The 23,294-nt window shown below is 42.9% G+C and overlaps 1 protein-coding gene across 2 annotated transcripts in view; it reads right to left on the bottom strand.

Annotated features, from left to right (window-relative positions):
• The window catches only part of LOC111140927 (teneurin transmembrane protein 2), a 934,316-nt gene that overhangs the window by 157,551 nt on the left and 753,471 nt on the right, over positions 1-23,294 (bottom strand). For both annotated transcript variants that reach the window (XM_022493193.1, XM_022493194.1), the window contains 2 exons: positions 21,604-21,799; positions 15,707-15,808 (listed from right to left, as the gene is read on the bottom strand). In XM_022493193.1, the coding sequence (XP_022348901.1) occupies positions 15,707-15,808; positions 21,604-21,799 (298 nt within the window). The remainder of the gene's footprint in view (positions 1-15,706; positions 15,809-21,603; positions 21,800-23,294) is intronic.

Genomic DNA, 23,294 nt, shown 5'->3' on the forward strand with positions numbered 1-23,294 from the left:
TAAGGGACAATGGCTCTACACAACAACCAGAAAACAATTAACAAAATAGCAATCGTGTTTACTTATAGATCATTATTTTAAAGTAAATTATTAATATTTCCAATCAAAATACAAAGAGTGGCTGAATGGATAAAAAGACACGAGCCAAAATATGCTACCTAAGAGATTTGTGTCAGCCTCAAAGACACAGAGAGTGAAGAGATGGAAAAAAAGACATTTCAAATAAACAGTAACAACAACTATAACAACAACAAAAGACAGAGTAACTATACTAATATCAGACAAAAGAGACTTTAAAAATGATAAAAAGAAACAAAGAAAGTCATTATATTATGGGGTCAATATATCAATAAGAGAAAAACAATTGTAAATATTTCTGTTTCTGACACCCGAGCACCTAAATATATAAAGCAAAAACTAACAGAGCTAAAGGAGAAATAAACAGTAATACAGTAATAGTTGGGGATTTCAATACCCCATGCTCCACAATGGATAGATCATCCAGACAGAGAATCGATAAGGAAATAGATGATTTGAACAACACTATGATCAAATGGACCTCATAGACATATACAGAACCTTCTGCTCAATAATGGCAGCATACACATTCTTCTGAAGTGCACATAGAACATTTTCTAGGATAGACCATATGTGAGGCCACAAAACAAGTCTTAGAAAAATCAAGAAGATTAGAATTATACCAAGTAACTTCTTGGACCACAGTGGTATGAAAATAGAAATCAATAGCAAAGGGAAAACTGGAAAATTCACAAATACATGGAAATTAAAAAACATCCTCCTGAAAAAACAATTGATCAAAGAAGAAATTTAAGAGGCAAAGGATTTCTTGAGACACATGAATATAGAAATACAACACACCAGAACTTATGGGATGCAGCAAAAGCAGTTCTAAGTGGGATGTTTACAGCAATAAATGCCCACCTTATGAAGGAAAAAGAGCCGGGTGGCTCAGTGGGTTAAGCCTCTGCCTTCACCTCAGGTCATGGTCCTGGGATCAAGCCCCGAATCGGGCTCTCTGTTCAGCAGGGAGCCTGCTTCCTCCTTTCTCTCTGCCTGCCTCTCTGCCTACTTGTGATCTCTCTCTGTCAAATAAATAAAATCTTTAAAAAAAAGAAGCAAAAAGAGCCCAAATAATCAACATAGCTCTATGCTTTAAGGAACTAGACAATAAAAAAAACTGAGCCCAAAATTAGCAGTAGAAAAGAAATCATATGGATTAGAACAGAAATAAATGAAATAGAGAACAGAAAAACAATAGGAAAGATTAACCAAATTAAGAGTTGGTTCTTTGAAAAGATAGATAAAATTGACAAACCCTTAACTAGGCTAGCTAAGAAGAAGAAAAGAAAAAGGATCCAAATCAACAAATTTAAAAACGAAAAAGGAAAAATTACAACTGATAATACAGAAATACAAAGGATCAGAGAAGGCTACTATGAACAACTATTTACCAACAAACTGTTCAACCTAGAAGAGGTGGAAAAGTTCTTTGAAAATCTGAATAAACAAATTATCAGTAAGGAGACTGAATTAGCAATAAAAAAATCTCCCAATGAAGAAAAGCCCAGAATCAGATGGCTTCATTGGTGAATTTTCCCAAACATTTAAATTAGAATTAACACCAATCTTTCTCAAACTCTTCCAAAAAATCCCAACTGGAGATTTCCTGTTTGGGAAACTGAGAGTAGCCTGGAGTGGCCCCTGATCTTCCCACCTATGCAAGGGGGCTGAGAATCCATTTATGAGGCTAGCATTGTCTAATACCTGAACCAGAAAATAACCCTACTGGAAAAGAACACTACAGGCCAGTATCCCTACTAAATATATCTATATCTATATCTATATCTATATCTAAATATATCTATATATAAAACTCTCACCAAAATACTAGCAAACTGAATTTAGCAGTACATTAAAAGGATCATTCACCATGATCAAGTGGGATTTATCCCTGGGATGCAAGGATGGCTCACATATATCAACCAATTAATGTGACACATTATGTTAATAAAAAGAAACGAAATAATACCATCTCAATAGACACAGAAAAAAAGCATTTGACAAAATTCATCACCCACTCATGATTAAAAACTCTTAACAAATTAGGCAAAGAAGGAACATATATCAACATAATAAAGGCCACATATGATGAGCCTACAGCCAACATCATAGTCAATGGTGAACGGTTGAAAGCTTTTCCTCTAAGATCAGGAATAAAACAAAGATGTCCACGCTCATTAATCCTATTCAACAAATTATTAGAAATACCAGCAGGAAGAATCAGGCAAGAAAAAGAGATAAAAGGCACTGGAATTGGAAAGGAAGAAGTAAAATTTTCTCTATTTGCAGATGACATGATTTTATACAGAGAAAATCTTAAATGATTCAACCAGAAAACTTAGATCTAATTGAAGAATTCCATAAAGTTGCAAGATACAAAATTAACATATAAAAATCAGTAGTATTCCTCTACACTAATAACAAATTTTTTGAAAAAGAAAGAAACTAATGCCATTTACAATAGTATCAAAAACAAGAAAATACTTAGGAATAAATTTAAGTAAGGAGGAGAAAGAGCTCTATTCTGAAAGCTACAAGACACTGATGAAAGAAATCAAAGAAGACAGAAATAAATAGAAAGATATCCTGTACTTATGGATTGGAAAAATTAGTATTGTTAAAATGTCAGTATTACACAAGTCATCTATAGAGTCAATGCAGTTTTATCAAAATTTGTGGTGTATAAATGATGAATCTTGGAACACTGAAAAATAAAATTAAATTAAAAAAATTCCAATGGCATTTTGGTTCACAAAAGACCACAAATAGAAAAAGAAATCCCAAGAAAGAACAAAGCAGGAGATACCACACTTCTTGAGTTCAAGCTATACTATAAAGTTATAGTCATCAAAACAGTATGGTCCTGGCATAAAAGCAGACACATAGACCAAGAGAAAGAATTGAGAGTCCTAAAATAAACCCAAACATATATGGTCAACTAATATTTAGCAAGGGAGCCAAGGGCATTTACTGGAGAAAAGATGGCTTCTGCAATAAACAGAGCTGGGAAAATTGGATATTCACATGTAAAAGAATGAAACTGGACCCCTCTTTTACATCACTCACAAAAATTAACTCAAAATAGATTAAAGACTTAAATATAAGACCTGAAATTATGAAACCCCTAGGAGAAAACATAAGAACAAAGCTCCTTAACATGGATCTTGCTAATGATTTCTTCGGAGATAACACCTTAAGTAGAAGCAACAAAATAAAAAGAAACAAGTGGGACTTCATCAAGCTAAAAAGCTTCTCCATAGCAAAAGAAACCATCAACACAGTGAAAGACAACCCTCAGAATAGGGGAAAAAAAAATTGCAAACCCCATGTATCTGGTAAGGGGTTAATATCCAAAACATGTAAGAAAGTCATACAACTCAACAGCAAAAACAAACAAAAACAAAGCAAATAACCCTATTTAAAAATGGGCAAAGGACCTGAATAAGCATTCCTTCAAAAAAGATATATGAAAGGCCAATGGGTACATGAAAATATGTTCAACATCACTAGACCTTAAGGGAAGTGAAAATTAAAACCACAATGAGGTCTCACCTCACGCCTGTTAGAATGGCCATCATTAAAACACAAGAGATAACACATGCTGGCAAGGATGTGGAGAAAAGGAAACATATGGTCACTGTTGGTGGGATTGTAAATTGGTACAGCTACTAAGGAGAAGAGTATACGGATCCTCAAAAAATAGAACCACCATGAACCAGGAGTTCCACTTCTGGGAATATGTCCAAAGTGAACAAAACCACCAACTAACTCAAAAAGATATCTGCACCCACCTACTCACAGGAGCATTGTTTATAACCACTAAGACACAGGGACAGTCTGAATGTTCACTGAGGGGTTAACGAATAAAGAAGGTACAGTATATATACACAATGGAATATTAACCAGCCATAAAAAATGAGGACGTCCTACTATTTGCAACAATATGGATGCAACTTGAAGGCGCTATGCTAAGTGAAATGTCAGATGGAGAAAGACAAAAGTGATCTCACCTACATGTGGAATCTGAAAATAGCACAACAGCAAACCAAACTCATGGAATAAAAAGATCAGACTTGTGGTTACTACATGTGGGGGTGGGTGGGGGAGGGGAATTGGGGGAAGGTGGTCAAAAGGGACAAACTTTCAGTTGCAAGATAAAAAAGTACTGGGACTATAATGTACAGGATCAGGACTGTAGCCAACACTGCTGTCCGATATATAGAACAGTAGTGAAGAGAGTAAAATCCCAAGAGTTCTCATCACAAGGAGAGAAATTTTTTTTCCTGTTTTCTTTTATCTTTCTTTTCTTTTTATGAGAAAGACACTATATGAGAAGATATCGTAGGTGACACTGTGGTAATCATTTCACAATCCATATAAATCAAACCATCGTGCTGTATGCCTTAAACATAATACAGTGATGAATGTTAATTATTTCTCAGTAAAACTGAAAAAAATTCCACACAGATTAAAGATCTAAATAGAAGAAAAAGCGACAAAAGCATTAGAAAAAATACTGCAGACTAGTTTTATTTTCTTGGGAGGAGGATATGTAAGGAAGACAAACTCTCCAGGTTGAGAAGGATAAGAAGATTGGGTTTGATTACATAAGATTTACATCTTCTATATTACAAAGAATGCCCTCAACAAAATTAAGGGATGAACAACCCCAGGAAGACATATTTTTAACACATTTTAGAGAATAAAGTTTGATATCTGAAATACACAAAGAGCTCTTACAAATTGGTTAAGAAGTGACGGATGAATGAAAACCCAGGCAAAGGACATACAAATAGAAATATAAACTGTCAAAAGAAGTATGAGAAGACATATAGCTTCACTCGCAATTAATTAAGTATAGATAAAATAATGAGAAGAAATAATCCTTGGCTTATTAGATTGGGGGGAAAAAACAGTCAAAAGACTGATAACCAGCAATACTGCAGTGGCTGAGGCGAAATGGGCTCTGTCAAACACAGCTGGTAGGGGGGGCAGAAATGCAAACTATTTCTCCTGGCGCTGGAGATAATTTGTCACTGTCTGGAGAGCTCCATGGCTCACTGTGCCCAACTGAGAAGCCTGCTGACCTCCATGCCTCAGTTTTCCCTCCCTAGTAAATGGGCAGGGTGATAAAGGGCTGTTCGTGTAGGAAGAGTGAGGACAGTGGAAAACAGAAGTAAGGGACAATTATAAAAGTACGAATGCAAAGATCATGAGCCATTCCAATCATCATGGTCACCTCTAACCTGAACAGCATCCCCCACTTCCTGCCTAGCACATTCCGATGCTAGTTGGTCTCGGTGGGGGCAAGACCTGGCAGGACCCCCATGAAGAGAAGGAGAAAGCAGAGGGCACTTCTGACAGACAGGGGCAGACTCTCTGGCTCAGAGGGCCAAAGTTTAGGTGCACCAACTTCCTCATTCCTGTTCTGCCAAATGGCACATTAATAAGCAGGAAAGCGATTCAGGGAAGAATTTCCAGAAGGACAAAAAACTCATCAGGTGTGTCAGATCTCTGACATTCAGGAGCCATGTGGGGAAAGACGCACACGCTGACTTAAGCACGAAAGTATGGATGCTTTAATTAATCCGGGGTGAATTTAATTGCTTTAGTTAAGTGGAAATCGGGTTAAAAATGATGCAGAGCATGCTGGGGTGTGTTAAAAACATGACATATGAGTTGGATGAATCGATAAATTAAAAGTGCACAGATGTTTTAATTAAACCCAGGGAAGTTAACGAAGATCGCAAGAGACTTTTAAGCCTATGATTAATTCAATTCATTTAAAATACCTGTAGAGATATGGGGAGGCCTCCATTTTGAGAGTTATAAAAGTTCTCAATCGGTAAGTGCTTAAGCTGTTCTTAAGAGACGTCTAAGTTTTTGTGCGTGTGTGCGTGTGCGACTGAACAACATTAATTACATAATTAATATTTAAATTCTTCACAATACACAGTAAACCTTTCTGCAGCTCAAGTCCAGAAATGAGATAGCTTTTCACTTACTGTGGTTCAAGCAATGAGAGGTGTTCGCAGATTACTGGTGTCTTGTTATCTACAAGCACGGAAGCTTCCAGAAGACCTAAAGGGTCTATTTATTTACTGCTGTCTCCCCAGCCAGTAGAGCAGTTCCTCGTAGAGCGTAGGCTTCGGAGTTAGCCTGAATTTTCCTTCATTTTTACATGCTGTGTGACTATAGATGCTGTTTTCAGCCTTGATTTCCTTATCTTTCAAGTGGGACAAGAATTCAGGAATACCTACCTCATTGTGGTTTTTTTTTTTTTTTTTTAGATTTTATTTATTTATTTGACAGAGATCACCAGTAGGCAGAGAGGCAGGCAGAGAGAGACAGGGAAGCAGGCCTCCCACTGAGCAGAGAGCCGGATGTGGGAAGTAGGCTTCCCACAGAGCCGGATGTGGGGCTTGATCCCAGGACCCTGAGATCATGACCGGAGCCGAAGGCAGAGGCTTTAATCCACTGAGCCACCCAGGCACCCCCCTCATTGTGTTTTTAAGCAGGTGAAAGGAAATAGTATCTATAAAGTGCTATGTACAGTGCCTGGCAAATAATTAGAAATCTATAGATGGATTTTATTATCATTTTTTATTAGGAGATAATTATTCTGACTCATCCCATTATAAAGGTAAAGCACTCTCTTGCATACCACCCATCCCTGTCAATTTATTCTCTCAACACTGGTTTATTTACAAATACAGAAGTTTTTCCTAAAATTCAACTATTTATACTCTGTGCGTCACATCTACAGCAAATTCCCCCAGGGTTGGCACTCTGCTTCCTAAGACTGCTTTGCAACTTACCTAGTCGCTTAAAACAGGGGAAAAAAAAAAACAAAACACAAAAAACCTTTCTAGTCTCCAAAGCAATATAACTGGGGGAGGGCTGACTGATTTAAGCCCTGAGAAGCGATTTGTTTGGTAACACAGCAAGCACTGGAAACGCCAGCAGCCAGTTTCGGCTGCGGCAGGCATGGGCTCACAGGAGACCACTAAATAATGGACACCGTGACTTTCATGTGCTGGAGGTGTGGTTCCTTTTTGAGCCGGGAGCCAGGGCGGGGGTCAAGGTGATGTTGCTGCTTCTGGTCACAACTCTCTTTGGGGAGTCGCGGCAGAGTTCAAGGGCAACATTATCTAGACTCAGACCCGAATGGCACAAGAGTCTTCTGGGTATCCTCTAAGAATGCAGATTCTGATTCAGAAGGGCAGGAATCAGAAGATGATTCTGATTCATCGGGCCTGAGGGTTTGGGTAGTTAGCAAGCTCCCCAGGCTGAGGCTAGGACCCCAGACCTACTGACTGACTCAGAAACTGTGGTGGAAGCCCAGCAAGCTGTGTACTAAGAGGTGAACCTGATTAGTATGGTTCTAATGCCGTATCTGGGCAAGTGCCTTACCTTCTCCGAGCCTCAGTTTCCTAAGCTGTGAAATGGGGACAATAACGATGTGCGTTGTGGAGATGAAATGAGATAATCATACAGAACCATTGGCATGGTGCCTCAGTCTCTTCTGCAAAGTGTTTTCCAAGTGCCTCTGCTTTAAGCCCCTTGTCCTGGGCCCTTGTTGCCAAGGAATTCCTGCACATTTTCTCAGGTCAGGGGTGGGTGGAAGGAGAGGTGGGATTCAGCCATCAAACCGCAATGTGCTGTGGCAGCCACCATGGCCCCTGGCCCTTCTGCATTATTGTGGATTGTCAAGGGGGCTGGGGGAGCGGAGGGAGACAGGTGTGCAAGACAGAGGGTCTGAAGGAACCATACACTGGGTGCATCCGTGCTTGTTCCTGGAGAGGACCAGTGTGGCCCGAGTGTCTTTCACTGAAAGCTGACTCCGGCTGAAAAAGCGGGAGGTGACTTCTGTGCTAAGAAAGTTCTGCAAGAGGTGTTTCTGGGGCGGTAGGGAGGACCCCTCCACCAGCAGGGAGGGGCTAAGGGGCTTGCCATTCCTTTCCTGAGTGCGGAAGTCCACTAAGGGAAGAGACTAATGGGGAAAGCAGGTTACGAGGCTGTGCCCAGCTAGGATGGTCAGCCTGAGTGGCCCATACGGGCTTTGGGAATTGTAGCCACCCTCAATTTGGGGGAACTTCCTGCCAAGCTTCTCTCCTGTGTGGACATTAGGCCTAGAAGCCTCAGAGTCAGCCAGACACAGCCTCAAAATCGGGCCCTCCTAGGTGACTGTGGGCAAATAGCTTACTTTCCTTAAGTTTCTGTTTCCCCTGTAAAATAAGGATACTAACAGTGATTTCATGAAGACTCATGAAGACAGATACTACCTAACGTCTATGGAGCATTCGGTCCATGCCAAGCATGGTTCCACACACGTGACATGAATGTACTCTTTAGTCCCCACAGGTAGTATTACTGTAAGAAAATCAAGGCTCCTGGAGGTTAAGTAATTTTTTTAAAAAATGGGTCCAGCTAACAGGAGGAGCTCGGCTTCGATTCTAGTGAATTCAGATTCTCGCTTTCGTTCTTAATCACTGCGCTCTTCTGAGATAATGCACATAAAATGCGGGATCGAGGTCAGCTTTTTTTTTTCTTTCTTTTTTCATTCCTCCTCTTTTCCTTCCCTCCCTCCCTCCTTCCCTTCGTTTAAATTTGTGCCTCAAAGTTGGCTGATTCGTCACCGCATGATTAATCTGATAAATTAGAACCCTGTTCCCCAGCACTCATTTGATTCTTGCACATTTTCTGGCAATGCTTTCCTCTTTATGAGTCTTATCCCCTAACTGCAAATCTCCGAACATTTAGGGACCACACACCGCTTCCTGGGTACCAAACTGGGTGCGAGGAGGTGTCATAAAGAGGACGGCTGGAAACTTGTGATCCAGCAGGAGAAACTGATGGAATTGCCCAGCTAGAACCTGGCCCAGCATGAAGGAAGGGGCACTGCCAAGATGTTGCCAAGCCCTGTGTGACTGCAGGGTCCTGTCTAGGGTTGTTTCAGAGAGATGGGAACCTACCTGTGAGCAGCAGTTTGATAGGAAAGGTTGGGATTGATGAGAACGTTCCAGCTGAAGAAGCAGCATGAGCAAAGGGGAAGAAGCAGGGCCATGACGCTTTATGGATGACAAGTAGCCAGAAACTATGGCGTATGGGCTTTAGTAGGAGATAATAGTGCAAAAGCTGCTTAAATCATGAAAGATCTTGAATGTCACTCTAAGAACGTTCTTTATTCTCAGAATATGGTCCCTGGCAACCTGCATCAGAGTCCCCCAGCAACCTGCATCAGAGTTCCCCTGGGAGGCTTGTTAAAAATGCACATGTCTGAGCCCCAGCCCAGTCCTATGGATTTAGAATTGGCTGGTGGGGGCGGGGAGGGGGGGGCAAGCCTGGGAATATGCATTTGTAACAACTTCCCCATGTAAACATAAACTTAAGCGTCTGAAAACCAAAGTCTGGTAACCTCTGTGGGAGGCACCTGGCTCTTGAAGGTGTTTGCAGAGATAGTAGCTGTATGTGCACCCGAAGCTCTGCAGAATGCTGGAGGTCGTGAATAGGGGGAAAGCCATAGGAGAGAGGCTGGTGGTCGCATGCACAGTACAGCGACTGTGAAGGAAGAGAGGAGAAACGGAGCAGAGCATGGTGGAGGTTGACAGGACTTGGCAAATGATGTGATGAAGGAGATGACGAATCTCTCTGGGAGGGGAGGAGAGCGGCGCAGAGCGGCAGGCTCGGAAGTCAGACGGACTTTGTTTTGAATGCCAGCTCAGCCGCTTCCTGCTCAGTAAACTCTAGTTTCCTTTCCTATAGAGTTTCCTTGGGTTCAAATCCAAATCCTAGCATGCAACCACCACACAAACTGCTTGGAAAGCCCCTCTTCCTTATACCGCTCCTCTCCTAAGGCTGATCTCATGGTCTAGTATGAAGAGCCTGAGCCAGAATGCCTGGTTTGAATCCCAGCAATACCCCTTGCTGGCTGAGCGATCTTTAGCAAGTTACCTAACCTCTCTGAGCTTCGTTTTCCTCATCTGTAGAAGGGGATAGCAGCCGTACATAAAATAGGGGTATTGATGGTTAAATGAGAGAGCTATGTGGTGGCTGAGGACAGTGGTTGGCGCGGAGTCAGAACTCAGTTAAGTGTCAGCCGCGACAGATGAGGAGGAGTTTGACTCGAGGGCTGGAAGCTCAGGAAGGCCTGGGTAGTGGGGACATTTGCCAGTTAACAGGAGCAAAAATGGCAAGATCCCTGTTCTCTTTTCTCAAGCCCCCACAGAAGCTGGGTAGGAGCTGAGACCCACCCCCAGAGAGAAGGCTTTACATTCCCGCGGCTCTGGCATTTCTGGGCCTCCCCTGACAGCTGCTGAGCAGTGGCGGCTGTCACTTCTCATCCCTGTGAAATACACATTACCTAACAAGTAAGGCTCTGGTGTTTTAAGTTTCTGATGAAGGTTTGCGGCCTCAAGCTCGGAACCAAATAAGCCGTCCGAGGAGCCAGCGTCAAAACAGAAGAATTGGAAGCCTCAGATGTTTTCTGAAATGCAAGACGGCATTACAAGCAACCCAAGGAGCATCTTGAGTCAATGAAAGACCTCCAAATAAAAGCAAATAAAAGAAAAAAGGAAGCATAATTAAAAAGCATCCAGCCCCCAACTAACAGCACTCAAGCCATGAGAAAGTCAGGCAAGGAGGACAGTAATAATAAAAACTGGAGACTAAGCAATAATTTCAATAATGAGCTTAATTACAGCTGGACTGAGAGAGGCACCTGATGGAGAATGGGACAAAGTACTGGAAAAGAAATGCCATTTGTGTGTGAGCCTGAATCCAGACACATTGCTTATGACACTGCACAATTCATGAAATTCTACACTGAAAGACACATTCAGTGTAGTTCCTTTATTGAACTCCTTCTCCGTAGAATTTTCTCCACATTCCCTGATATTAACTGGCTATTTTTATAGATTCATACTTCATTTCTTCATAATACTGCATTTCTTAATAATGCCTATGTCTTTTGGGATGCGTGGGTGGCTCCGTCTGTTAAGCGTCTGCCTTCGGCTCAGGTCATGATCCCAGGCTCCTGGGATCGAGCCCCGCATCAGGCTCCCTGCTCAGCGGGGAGTCTGCTTCTCCCTCTCACTCTACCTCTTTGCCCCACTCTCAAATAAACAAATAAAATCTTGAAAAAAATAACGTCTCCACCATTCAAAGTCCGCATTACAGCATTTAAGACTCCACACATATACTTCCCACTTGCCGATCACGTGCATGCAGCAGACCAGAAGCTCCCAGAAGGCAGGGCCCTGGCAGGCATGCTTGCTCCTCGTATTCCCAGCACTTGGTGCAGTCCCTGACTCAGAGCAGGCCCATAATAAGCATCTGTTGGAGGCATGAGTAAGTTCTGTCCCCTCAGCTGACTTGGAACAATGTGTTAGAACCCTTACACATTCTTTTGATGTGCGGGTCAGCTCCGTTTTGCCTTCTGAGCCCCCGAGGACCCCAGGTCGGTGGGGGCCGGGGAATGAATGCTCTGCAAATTCATGCTGACTGATTCCTCCATTCCCTGCAAGGCTGTCTTCAGATGCCTGATGCGGACTGGCAGGTTTATAAGAAGACAAGGAGCTGCCATCCGCACGGCATGTCTGAGGGCACGGGAGGCGCCGTGTGAGGTCAAGGGAGTAAATCCGTATTTCTGCCACTTGGACACAGACCCGGTTGCTCGGATGTGATGGGAATCTCGCCTGCTAACGTGGCAAATTTCTCCCCTGGCGGGAGGGTCTCAGTCAGGCTGCTGCCTGCAGTAGCGGAAACTGGCGGGACCGGAGGCATCCTGGGCACCGCTGTCAGGGAGGGAACAAAGGTGAACGCCAGCTTGTGTTGAGGGAGGACTTGGGACTTGGGCCCTCCTAAGGCTTTTATCAAGAAAGAAGAGAAGTGTTCACGAGCCACAGCTGGGAGATGGCATGTGCCACTCTGCGTGGCAGGAGAGTCAGGGCCAGCTGTCTCTCCTCTGCACTGGCGAGCATGATCCCTCACTCTGTCTGCTGCACTTACTTCCTGCTAACACTTCAGAGCTTCTTGGGCTCAGAAGCTACGTATGAGTGGCAGCCTGTCACAGCCACAGACAAACTGTGCAGGACCGGCGGGGTGGAGCCTCACAGCTCTGGTGGGAACATACACGTACACACCCACACTCACACACACACTCACACACACACACAACCACATTCTAATTTTTTTTCTGACTGAAAATCAGAAGTGTGTCTTTGATATGACTCACTGACAACGGCACGGCATCTTGCTAAAAATGTACAACTTCCCCCTAATCTCAAGAAAACATCAGACCACCCCACATCGAGGGACATACTGAAAGACACCTGACTAGTACTCTTCAAAATGAATGAGGTCATGAAACACAAGGAAAAGACTGAGGACCCTTCACAGACTGAAGTGGACAAAGGAGACATAACAACTAAATACGATATGGGATCTGGACCAGGAAAAAAAAAAGTCTGTAAATTAGTCAATAACAGCTTTAGTGTTAATTTCCTCATTTCAGTGACTGAAGCATGATCATTTAAAATGCTGACATTAGGTGACTTCTGTACGGGAGCTGTATGTACTATTTTTGCAACCCATGTGCAAGTCTGAAAGGATTTCAATATTAAAAAAAAAAAACCCTTAAAACAGTGGGGGTAGTTAAAATAGGATTTATTTCATATCGTTGATATGAGAAAGGATAAGATGGTATGTTTTAAGTACTTCATGCAATGTCTGGTGGATGCTGAATATTAAATAACTATTAGTTGTTATTTAAAAACAATTTAAAGTGGAGGCTTAACTCACGAGTAACTCAGGTGCTAATCATTACATTTACTCACTTGAAGCTTGTACCGTTAAATCTGTGTGCCTATTTTTTCTGGTTTCTCACTTCATCACAGAGGGATAGTTAGCGATTTTTGTTACTCTGAGGAGCCAATATTTAGAAAATGAGGTGTTCAAGGCTTGAATCTGTCTAGAAGCCAGGCTGTTGCACGTGGGCTCAGGTCCACTTTTGGGATTCTTGATGTGAAAAAGTGTGTGAGAGGCTGACTTGGCTTGAATGCTCATGACTGAAAATTTTCCTCTCTTGACAGGTCAAAGGTGGCACTAACATCTCCTACTTATTGCAATTGATAAGTTTTTTCTTTTTAAATTTTGGATTTTCACATTGTTCCTTTTAGAAGAAATTTATCTATGTAAACGTAGTGAGTTGACTTAAAGAGATATGTTAAGTACATAATAATACAGGTGGCTCATGAATTGGGCAAAAATCATAAAGGTGGCACATGAAAAAAGGTCAGGAAATAAAGGCTTGGAATATTTCCCAATATTGTTGTTAATGAAGGAGCTTAAACTGTGTCCATTTCAAAAATACTAAGGAAGAAATATGGCTAGGGCAAAGACGCAATTTTCTTCTAATACTCTAAAAGCAACTTTGCCAAAAATAAAGAGGGAGACAAGGAGAAAACAATTTTATTCTTTAATACTTCAATTCTGTCCAGTGTAGGCATCAAGAGCGAAATTAAAATATGCAACAAGTCCAAAGGCTGATTTCAGGAACAGCGCCTGAGTATGCAGGAGTAACTACTCTTAACAGCCGTTCAATATTTGTTTCGCAAGGATCAATTATATACCATGGCTAATGCACCCTCGGAGTGTGCACCCAGCCACAGTACAGGTGGTGAATGCAAAACACACACCAAGAGTCCTTTTAAGCAGCTAAATGCACACGCCATTACAGATCCATAATGCAGAATGGACGTCCATCTGCAAATGGATTTAGAGCGAGGAGTTCTTAAATGGCTGAGGTACTTAGGGCTGAAAGGCCAATAACTGGATGGGCTGTCAGAGCCCACATGGTTTTTAGGATTAATAATACATTGACGTGTGTCCGTGTTAATACACATTTACAGCTCACAGGCCACGCAGCAGAGGGTTCAGCCCATTTACAGCCACATGCAAAGGACCATTCCGTCCTTCCTCTCATTAATGCCTTTGCTCCTAGGAAGATTAGATAACGCAAGAAAGGCCATTTGAACGATCCTGAGGTTTTCCCTCCTCTGCAGCGTTCTCTAGGAAGGGTGCTCAGCACGGTGACGGTGACGCACTCTGTCAGCCACCTTCCCTCCCATCATGGTGCCTCAGAGGCTGACTGAGCAAAGCACTCAAGGGTAGGAGCTCCAGCTCCACGGTCTACCTGGGGAGGTGTCCACATGCCATTAGAGTGTGCAGAGGCGACAGTCTGGTGGCTTCTAGCTCTCTTTTCCTTCTAGCTTCTCTATTTCCTGACGAGTTTACCAAAGCATTTGCATTATTTTGTGATAGAAGATATGTCCATACATGGTATCATTTAGGAATTAGTCTCATGCACGGGCAACCAAATCCAGAACTTCATGCCCAGGAAGTCCCATTCGCTTACCAGTCAACACTCAGAAGGCTGGGGACCGCCCATCTTTGAAATGCTGAGAATAACTGAAATGCAGTTTTCTCCAGCAACTGTGGTGAGCACAGGAAAGAGGAGTGGCACTGTTGAGCATTTAAGGAGTAGCTTTATTAACACCTGCCTCTTTCTCAGAGCATCCAGGCAGCATGGTCTTTTACAGGTGAGCACGTAAAACTATTATATAAATATGTAAATAAATATAAGGTGATATACATAAATAAAGATGGTAAGTATGAACCCTTTGTGGGAACACAACATATTCTCCTAAGAGCTATGAACCCTCTGAGGGAACACAACATATTCTGCTAAGAGCTCATCCCATGCTCACAAAGAATGTGTAAAGGAACCCCCCACTTTTCCGGAGGAGGAAATAGAGACTCAGACATGTTAGCTCCTTGGCTCCAGATCACACAGACCCTCAAGTGGCAGAGGTGGGATTCAACACAGGAGTGCCTGGCCCTTCCGCAAGGGCCCTGAACCCCTCCCTTGCTGCTTCTCAGACTGGGGTGTGACCTACTAGAGGGTGAGGAATCAACGTAGTTGGTTTCCACGGGAGCTTCTAAGTTCTGCTCTCTACTACGTTTGCCTCTAATAGAGCCCCTTGAAGGTTATGCTCAAGGTCTCCTGCAAGCTAGGTAGGCAGCCCCTAAGTCCCTGTTCTTGCAAGAGTCATTTTCTCTTATATTACCTTTCCCCCAAGAATCCCAGGGCCCCAGCAATTCTGTGCAAAGGAGTGTAGATAAATTAATAACACAATTTAAAACCAATTCCTTCAAGATAAATAGCGCTTCCTAGATTAAGAGTGTAGCTGGCCAGAATGAATGAAATTTACTAACCCTGAGATGCTTAATCTTCCATTACATAGAATTTAATGATTATAAGAAAGGAGTGATGGTAATTCACTTTTGCTTTTACAGGAATCCAACCATCTCATTTTTAGCAAATCTTTCTTCTCAGCAGACCTCGGTGCCAAGGATAACCTCCCTGCTCTTATAGGTATATCGGCCAATTGTCATATATTAAAGCCTGCTCATTGCTCAAGGGTTGGGCCTTCTAGCATGCATGAGCTTGCAAGCTGTCCCAGTAGAATCTCTCAGGGAGGCTTCTTTGGTGCCCCCTCGCTCTCCCCCTCAGAGAAGCCTATGCATTGTTTTCCAACCATAGCAGGGAAATAGTGGCAAGTACCTTTAGCACAGTCTGCTCCTAGAAATCCTGGGAAGCAGTGACACAGCCCAGACACACATTCGCCATTCCCGTGGCAGTTACGTGGACAGTCCTGCACTGAATCTGAAAAAGAGAGAAACTCAGCAACTACCTTTTCCTCTGCCTGCGGATGAAGAAAAGTCATCATCAACCGCCCACCATTTCTGAAGACCGGTGGGACTAAACCCCCAATACCCACAGGCACTGGCAAGAACGTGAGGGAGCAAAGGGAATGGGAAGTTAAGGGGACCAGGACAACTTGGAGAATGCGTGGAAGTAACCACCGCTCTCTATTTGACCAGCATCTGGGCAGGGATGCAGGGTAAGTACTGCTGCAACTCCTGTTCTTTCAGAAGAAACAACTTGTTTGGGTTTAAAAATCTGAAATTTCCCACGTCTGAATTTTGACAAGTTTAAAGCATCGTGAGTGCTGGCCCCCTCCCACTAAGCCCCTCCAATATCGGACTCTCAGTCTGAGATTTGGTCTGATATGTGTGATACTGAGCCTTTAGCCTCAGGTGCAGGGAATGAGTCTCCAAATGACAGTGGATGTTTCTGATCTCAGGTTTGTGGAGTAGAAAAAATTCTTGCTTTCAGGAAAGAAAAATCCAAATGTGTAAGACTGGCCAATGGAGGCATGCTTTGGGGTACATTAAGCAGTAGGTTTTAGGCTGTACAAAAGTCCTTTCGGGCTGACCTTTTGTACATCTTATTTTTCATGAAAATCAATTAGTTCCCATTTGTTCTAACCTGCATAGCCATCTTATTTCATGATTTACCTTTCTCTGTGTACTCTCAAGTCATCACTTCAAAGGGATCATTTAGGGACCTTTTTCATGTTGATTTGGGTCTACACGGACACAGGCATATTCTTTTAAAATTATTATTCTCATTTTTTTGCCTTAAACTAAAATAAACACATTCAGAATTTCAGGCTCCAAATTACTAAGATGATGAAAAGAAAAATCCAAGCTACTCTGCCCAGGCTGTGTGACCTCTACACAGCCCTGGGGAGTTGGGGTCACTGACTCAGTGATGTTGGCTGAAAGACTATCAAGTCAGATGGCTTCTAATGGAGCAACCTGAGAGCGGTGAAGGTCCTTCCCTTAAACAGGATTTCCCATTTATTCCCACTCCGTACTGAAAAACCAAACCTTGCATATATTGTTTTCTTTCCACAGTGTTTCCTTTCTCAGCTCTCTTCTTCCGGAACAAAGCAGTAGTTGTATTCTTGTATGCTGAGGAGAACTCAGTGAGCGTATCTGCTTCTTCAAAATCGGGCAGGACACCATACACTCTAGCAGACCAATTTATTTAATATTTATCAATTAACACTTCGGGTTGAAAGTCCTTGAGGTTGGCTCTACAGGTGGGCTGAGAAACATCCAAGTGGCTCCTGATTTCCATCTATTCATCGTGCATTCATTCATTCAAGAAGCTTTAGGTTGAATCATGAAACAGTTGCTTGGGCAGGCCAAAAATCAGCAATTTCACATGATTTTCGGAGACCATTCTCCATGTCTCCAATTCCCCATTCATGTTTCTCAATGTCTTGTGAGCCAAGACACCGACTGCCATAGTTCTGGACTATCTTTTCAAGGTTGTCTGCATAGTGAACCACATTGGAGGACAGATATGGTGTCTGTCTCCAGAGCAAAAGACGGGTTTGCTTACTCCCCAGTGTAATAAAGGTAATATCTTACTCTAGTGCAAAGAACAGGCAGGCTCACCATTGACTCTGAGAAACTCAGGTGTAATAAACTCAGGATTTCCCCTCTGTAATGCAATCCATTGCATGTGTCGGTAATAGCTGACCCTGTTGATGCTGCCCTGTAGGAACTGGGGCTTGAGGGACTGGCACATTTACCAGAATCTAGATATTGCCTTACTCTAAGTAATAAAGGCCCTTGTCTTTGACCCAGGAGTTTCATGTCTTCTGATAATATCTATGAAATTGTGGCAGGCTGACATATTAGCTTACAATTAGGGTGAGCTCTCAGAACTGTCACAGTTCCTGATGTATGGCTCACTTTATTAACTAGAAACCTATTATTTGCAAGGCATTATAACAGGCATTGGTGAATCCAAGCGGATAGGTGAGTTCTCTGGCCTCATAGAATTTTCACTGTCATAGACAATACAGGCTGATATATATATATATTGATTCTGTGACCAATGGAAACAAATAGTTTTAAACATAGAAACGGCACTGTCTAGCTCGCATTTTAAGAAGTCCCCCCTACAGCGAATTAGAGATTGCTTCTCCCTAGACCAGCATCTAGGTCTGGGGATGGTTTGGTGGAAACTGACATCTGTGAGCCAGACCTCCCTGTTCCCAAACCTAACATCTTCAGAGACAAAGCAGCAGAGGCTGAGGGAGCTCTTTCCCCACCAGAGTCGCACAGAGAGGGACCGAGCTCTTTGCATGGGCTCTTTGTGGGGCTGGAAGGCCTCCTTGCCCTTTAGCTGAGGTATTTATCCTTCGATGTCAGTTTAGGAAATATGTACCTTCTGGGCACCTTCCTTCCTCACCTTCCCTCAATCAGGAAAGGTTTTGTACCCCTACTCTATGCTCTTGTAATTCTTATGGTTGCCTTTTCATGTGTCTTTCTTCCTCCATCAGGCTCCATGAGGAAGAGACCTGATTTGAATCATTCACTGAGGTATTCTCAACTCTTGGCACACAGCAGGCCCTTGGTAAACAGCTGTCAGAGTGTGTGTGTGTGTGTGTGTGTGTGTGTGTATGCAGGTAGGGTAGGAGAATCGCAAATAAGCAAAAACTGTGACAGAGACTATTTTTCATGGCCTTCTCCCAGTATTTCTACAGTTTTTGAGAGAAAGAACAATCCCACGGTCTGGCTTAACTGTGCAAGGGACCCCGTCCTTCCGGTGGCCATATTATCAGTTTTCCTTTCTGTCAGCCTGGTTTAGGTTTTCTTGAGGAAACAATGGCAGGTGCTGAGAGGCAGCCCAGGAAATGGGGTTTTTACGCAGGCGGAGGGCGGCCTCCACGACACCCGCACCGTGCTTCAAGTATGCCACTCTGTTGTCCCCTGAGATGAAACTCATTTCTGAAAGCAGGCTGCTTCTCTCCAAAACACATCAAAAGACTTCCTTGAGTCAAAGGTATATTTAGCGTGATCGCTGGTTGACACCCGTCTAACATTTTCCCTTCTGTTTCACATCATAGGAGCTTTTGGCGCTCCTGGCTGCTCTTGATGGAGAACGTTCTGATAATAGATACGTGTGGGAGAACCTCTGAACCAAATAAAACACTGTTCTTTTCCCTGCATTTCAGGCCAATTACTATCATTGCTCTATCAAGATGTCTGCCCAATTATTAGGCCGATTACCTTTGACTTGCTCTTTGAGTTACAGTCCAGACGAGAGAGATCCTCTGGGGAGAATTGCTATTCCCATCTCTGAACGAGAGTAATGGCCTGGGGGAAGGGCATCTCACTACTGCAACATCTGTGTCTATGTGGATAGAGGAGATGGAGGGCAGAAGCCATTATTAGATAATCTGGCCCCCAGAAAATTTGTTGAGCAGGGGAAAAGGCATTTATTTGGCAGGAATCCAGAGCAATCCAGTGGTTAAGCACAATTCTCTGGAGAGTTTGGATGCTGACTCCACCCCCCAATTACCACGTGTGACCTTGGGCAAGTTGCTTAACTTCTCTCAGTCTTGCTTCTCAAGTAGAAAATGGAGTGCTGGGAGTACCTCCCTCACGTAACTACTCTGTGGGTTTGCCAGCCTCGTCCCCACAGAGGGCCTAAGTCAGAGGCTGGCCCCCGGTCTGTGCAGCATACATGTGTGGTGGGTGGTGGTTGTCGTTGGTGGTGGGTGGTGGTTGTCGTTGGTATCATTATCCATCTCACTGAGTCCTTGTAGACTCCAACTAAGCCAGCTGCTGTTTATGGCGTGGGCTCTTAAGGATGTTCGAAGAGTTTTCAGTTAAATACAAGGTGACAAAAAGGATGTCATTTCTCATCATGTTCTTAAACTAAAGACTGCTTTTAATCTCAACATCTCAAACTATTTTTTTTTCCTTTTGTGAGTTGATTTTTAATCCTTTTTGCTTTCATTCCCCCATGGATCCATAATCTGCTTCTGGAAATTTTCTCTAACCATGGAAGATGTTTTCCAGTGGCTTCCATGATACAAAGTTTATGACATTAGTTGGGAGCAGGGGTTGGGAAACTTTCGCTGTAAAGGGACAGAAAGTAAATATTTAGGATTTGCTGGCCAAGCTGTCTCCATTGCAGCTACTCAGCTCTGTTGTTTTAGCTGCCATAGACGATATGTCAGCAGATGAACATGGCTGGGCTCCAGAAAAACTTTATTTATAAAAACAGGCAGAGGGCCAGACTTAGCCCATGGGCTATAGTGTGCCAAACCCCTGCCTTTGTATATTTGGCCAGTTCGGATAGGATCCAGTTTTCCTTGGCAGAGGGAATGAGGGTTAACTTTAACACTACGGTCACTACCAAATCCTGATTTTAGACCATTTGAAAGTTGTGGCTACTGATAAAAAAGTGCATCCTGAATTTTAACTTGGCTTCCCTAGCTCTTTCAAGAATCGAGGAACCCTTCAGAGAAATCCATGAGACCAGTAAAGAAGTTCTGAGGATCTGGTCAATAGGAAAATAGCTGTATGCGATATGCTCCTAAACAACCATCTGCTCTCATTCGGTGGTGACCCACGCCATGGCAGATGTGTTCCGGATGTAAAGTTCCGTCATTCTTCCTGTCAGGGACGTGGTCCTTTTCACAGAGGAAGCTGAGGCTCCAGGGGGTAAGTGACTTTCCCAGTCAGGATGTGGGACAGAAGAGTTGGGATTTGATCCTCTCTCACCAGGTCTCTCCTCGTAACACCACTCCTTCGGTGAACCTTAAGATCCACGACCCAACCCTGTGGGGATGACATGCCCAGAGGCCCAGAATCCCATCCATTCCTACCATGTCCACATCCTGGGACTTGGAGGGACCGAGTTTTCTGAGTCTCAGTGGATTTTTCTGTGAAGTGTGTGTAACACGCTGCCCCAACTCACGGACATTCTACCCAGGATCTGTTATCCTCATCAGGATAACAACCTAATGACAACATACATTGAATGAAAGTATCTGCGGCTTATGTGATTGTTAAAATTCTTAAGGTTTGCTTTAGAAAACTTCATAAAATCCTCTCAAACTAATGGCCCATTCAGGAGTTTGTATGCACATATAAGAGGAAATTTTGAATAAAAGCATTGCTTCTCCTTTAATAGCTAATAAAAAAACAGGGCTAAAACATGCCAAAAATGACAAGTGTTTAATTAAAACATTTTGAGATTTACCTACTTGGGAACAAAGATATGATTTTTTTTCCTTATGTCTATATCCTTTTCTTGATTTATTTTTATGTGGGTCTTTTTTTTTTTTTTAACTTTTGATTTTAAGCTTTCCTGGATTTTCAGAGAAATTCTGAGCTGATGTGAATGGTCTGTATTTATTGGCTCTACTGCATATTTAGAGTGTTATATACCGTATATTATTTAATTCCTACAATTAGCCCTATGTGGTGGGTACTAGTTAGTTCTTTTTTACTGTGAGGAACCCAAAGCTTACAAAAATCCACTGATTTGCATAGGTTGTGCGGCCAGGACTTGAGCCAGCCTGTCTGACCCAAGCTCTTGACCACGACTGGATCCTGTAAGTAGTCTCCCTGTTTTAATCTGGGCTAGTTTTAGGTGGAAAATACCATGAGGCCTAAATAAAGGATTCTGGTCTGGTGTCCTACACGGTAGAAACTACATTGGAAGATGATTTTCTGTGGAAAAACCTAGAATGTTTCCATTCTTTCCTTGGTGGCATTATCACTCAGAGACCTCATACCTACCTAAGACAACAGTGTTGAAGGAAACCATCTCTTTGTCTTTGCCATCATTGTAGAAGGCCAGGTGCCACAGGCCCACGTCCAGGTACTGTACAAACACGGCTTCATTCTGCACCAGGGTCTGTATGCTCCGGCGTTCCCTGGGTGACTCAACCACACTCCACTTCTCCTTCCCATCCAGACGCTCCATGAAGTCATACTAGAGTAAGAAGAAAGAGAACCCCATGTGTGAAAGAGGTGGCAGACCTGGTCCCATGACTAGCAGCTTCCCCTCCCACCCCATTAGTTAGCTAAAAAATACTTTTGAGCACTTTTTACTGTGAGCTCATCCAGTAAAAAAGAAGAGTCAGAAAAGTTGTAACAATAAGTCACCATTTATTGTGCTTATAATTATTGCTAATAGTTTTATTACTATAGGCACAATCCCTTTTCTGCTATTTGAAATCCAAAAAGCTTTAAAGCCAAAACTTTTATGTTTTCTCTAGTGTGTGTGAGAGAGACAGAGAAACAGAGGGAGGGAGGGAGGTTATTGTTCCAATCTCCACTGGGGTGTTATATAATACCTACTATATGCCAAGTATAACTTTCTTGGAAGTCCCAAAATTCTGGATTCCAAAAATCATCTGGCTTGGCAAGAGTTTCAGATAAGGAATTACAGACCTGTGTTACCGGCTATCATTTACTGATCATCTACCAGGGGGAGGAGGCATAGTAGATTAGTTAAGAATGAGGGTGGCTCAGTTGGTTAAGCGGCTAGCTTCGATTCAGGTCATGATCTCAGGTCCTGGAATCGAGCCCCACACTGGGCTCCTTGCTGAGAGGGGAGCCTGTTTCTCCTCTGCCTGCCATTCCCCCTGTTTGAGCTTGCTGTCTTCCTCTCTCTCCCTCTCCCTCTCTCTCTCACTTTCTGTCAAATAAATAATAAAAAATCTTTAAAAAAAGAATGAGGGTTGTGTCTACTATGTTGTACATATGAAACTAATGTAACACTGTATGTCAACTATACTTCAGTTAAAAAAAAAGGATGAGATCTGTGCAGCTAGACTAACTGGGAGAGAATCTCTCACCCGCTCTACCTATCTGTGCCTCAGTTTCCCCATTTGCAAAACAAAAAATAATAGCATGTATGTTACAGGTTGTTGTGAGAAATAAGATAATACTTGGAAAAGTGCCTGGCACAGAGCAAACACAAAATATGTGTCAGCTAGCGATCATCATCACTGCCATCATCATTTCATTCTACTCTTGCAAAAACCCTAAAGATAAGTACTCTTTGTATCTCATTTTGCAGATGAGAAAACTGAGGTGCAGAGAAGCCAAACAACTTGTCAAAAGTCACACAGCAACTAAGTGGCCAAGCAAAAAGACCTAGCTCTCTCAGATTAACCAGCAATTAAATATGAAATTCTGTTTCAGTGGAAAGTGGGCTCCTAACTAGAAGGGATCAATGAGAGACAGAGTGGCCAATGAAGGCTACCAAGATGAGGGGGAATGGAGGGAACCAGTGTGACCCAAGAGATTGGCAAAATCTGCTGGTGGGTTAGTGGGAGCCACTGACGATCTCTGAGCAGTGACTGATGCAACGAAAGGACTGTTTTGAGGAATTCATTTGCAGACAGGATACAGCAGAGGGGAAAATGAAAAGAACCAGGAAGACCAGTTGGGGAGTGATTATAGAAGCTCAAGTATGTCAC

This window comes from Enhydra lutris, unplaced genomic scaffold (assembly GCF_002288905.1).
Source record: "Enhydra lutris kenyoni isolate GAN:26980312 unplaced genomic scaffold, ASM228890v2 scaffoldscaffold5, whole genome shotgun sequence".
Lineage (NCBI taxonomy): Eukaryota > Metazoa > Chordata > Mammalia > Carnivora > Mustelidae > Enhydra > Enhydra lutris.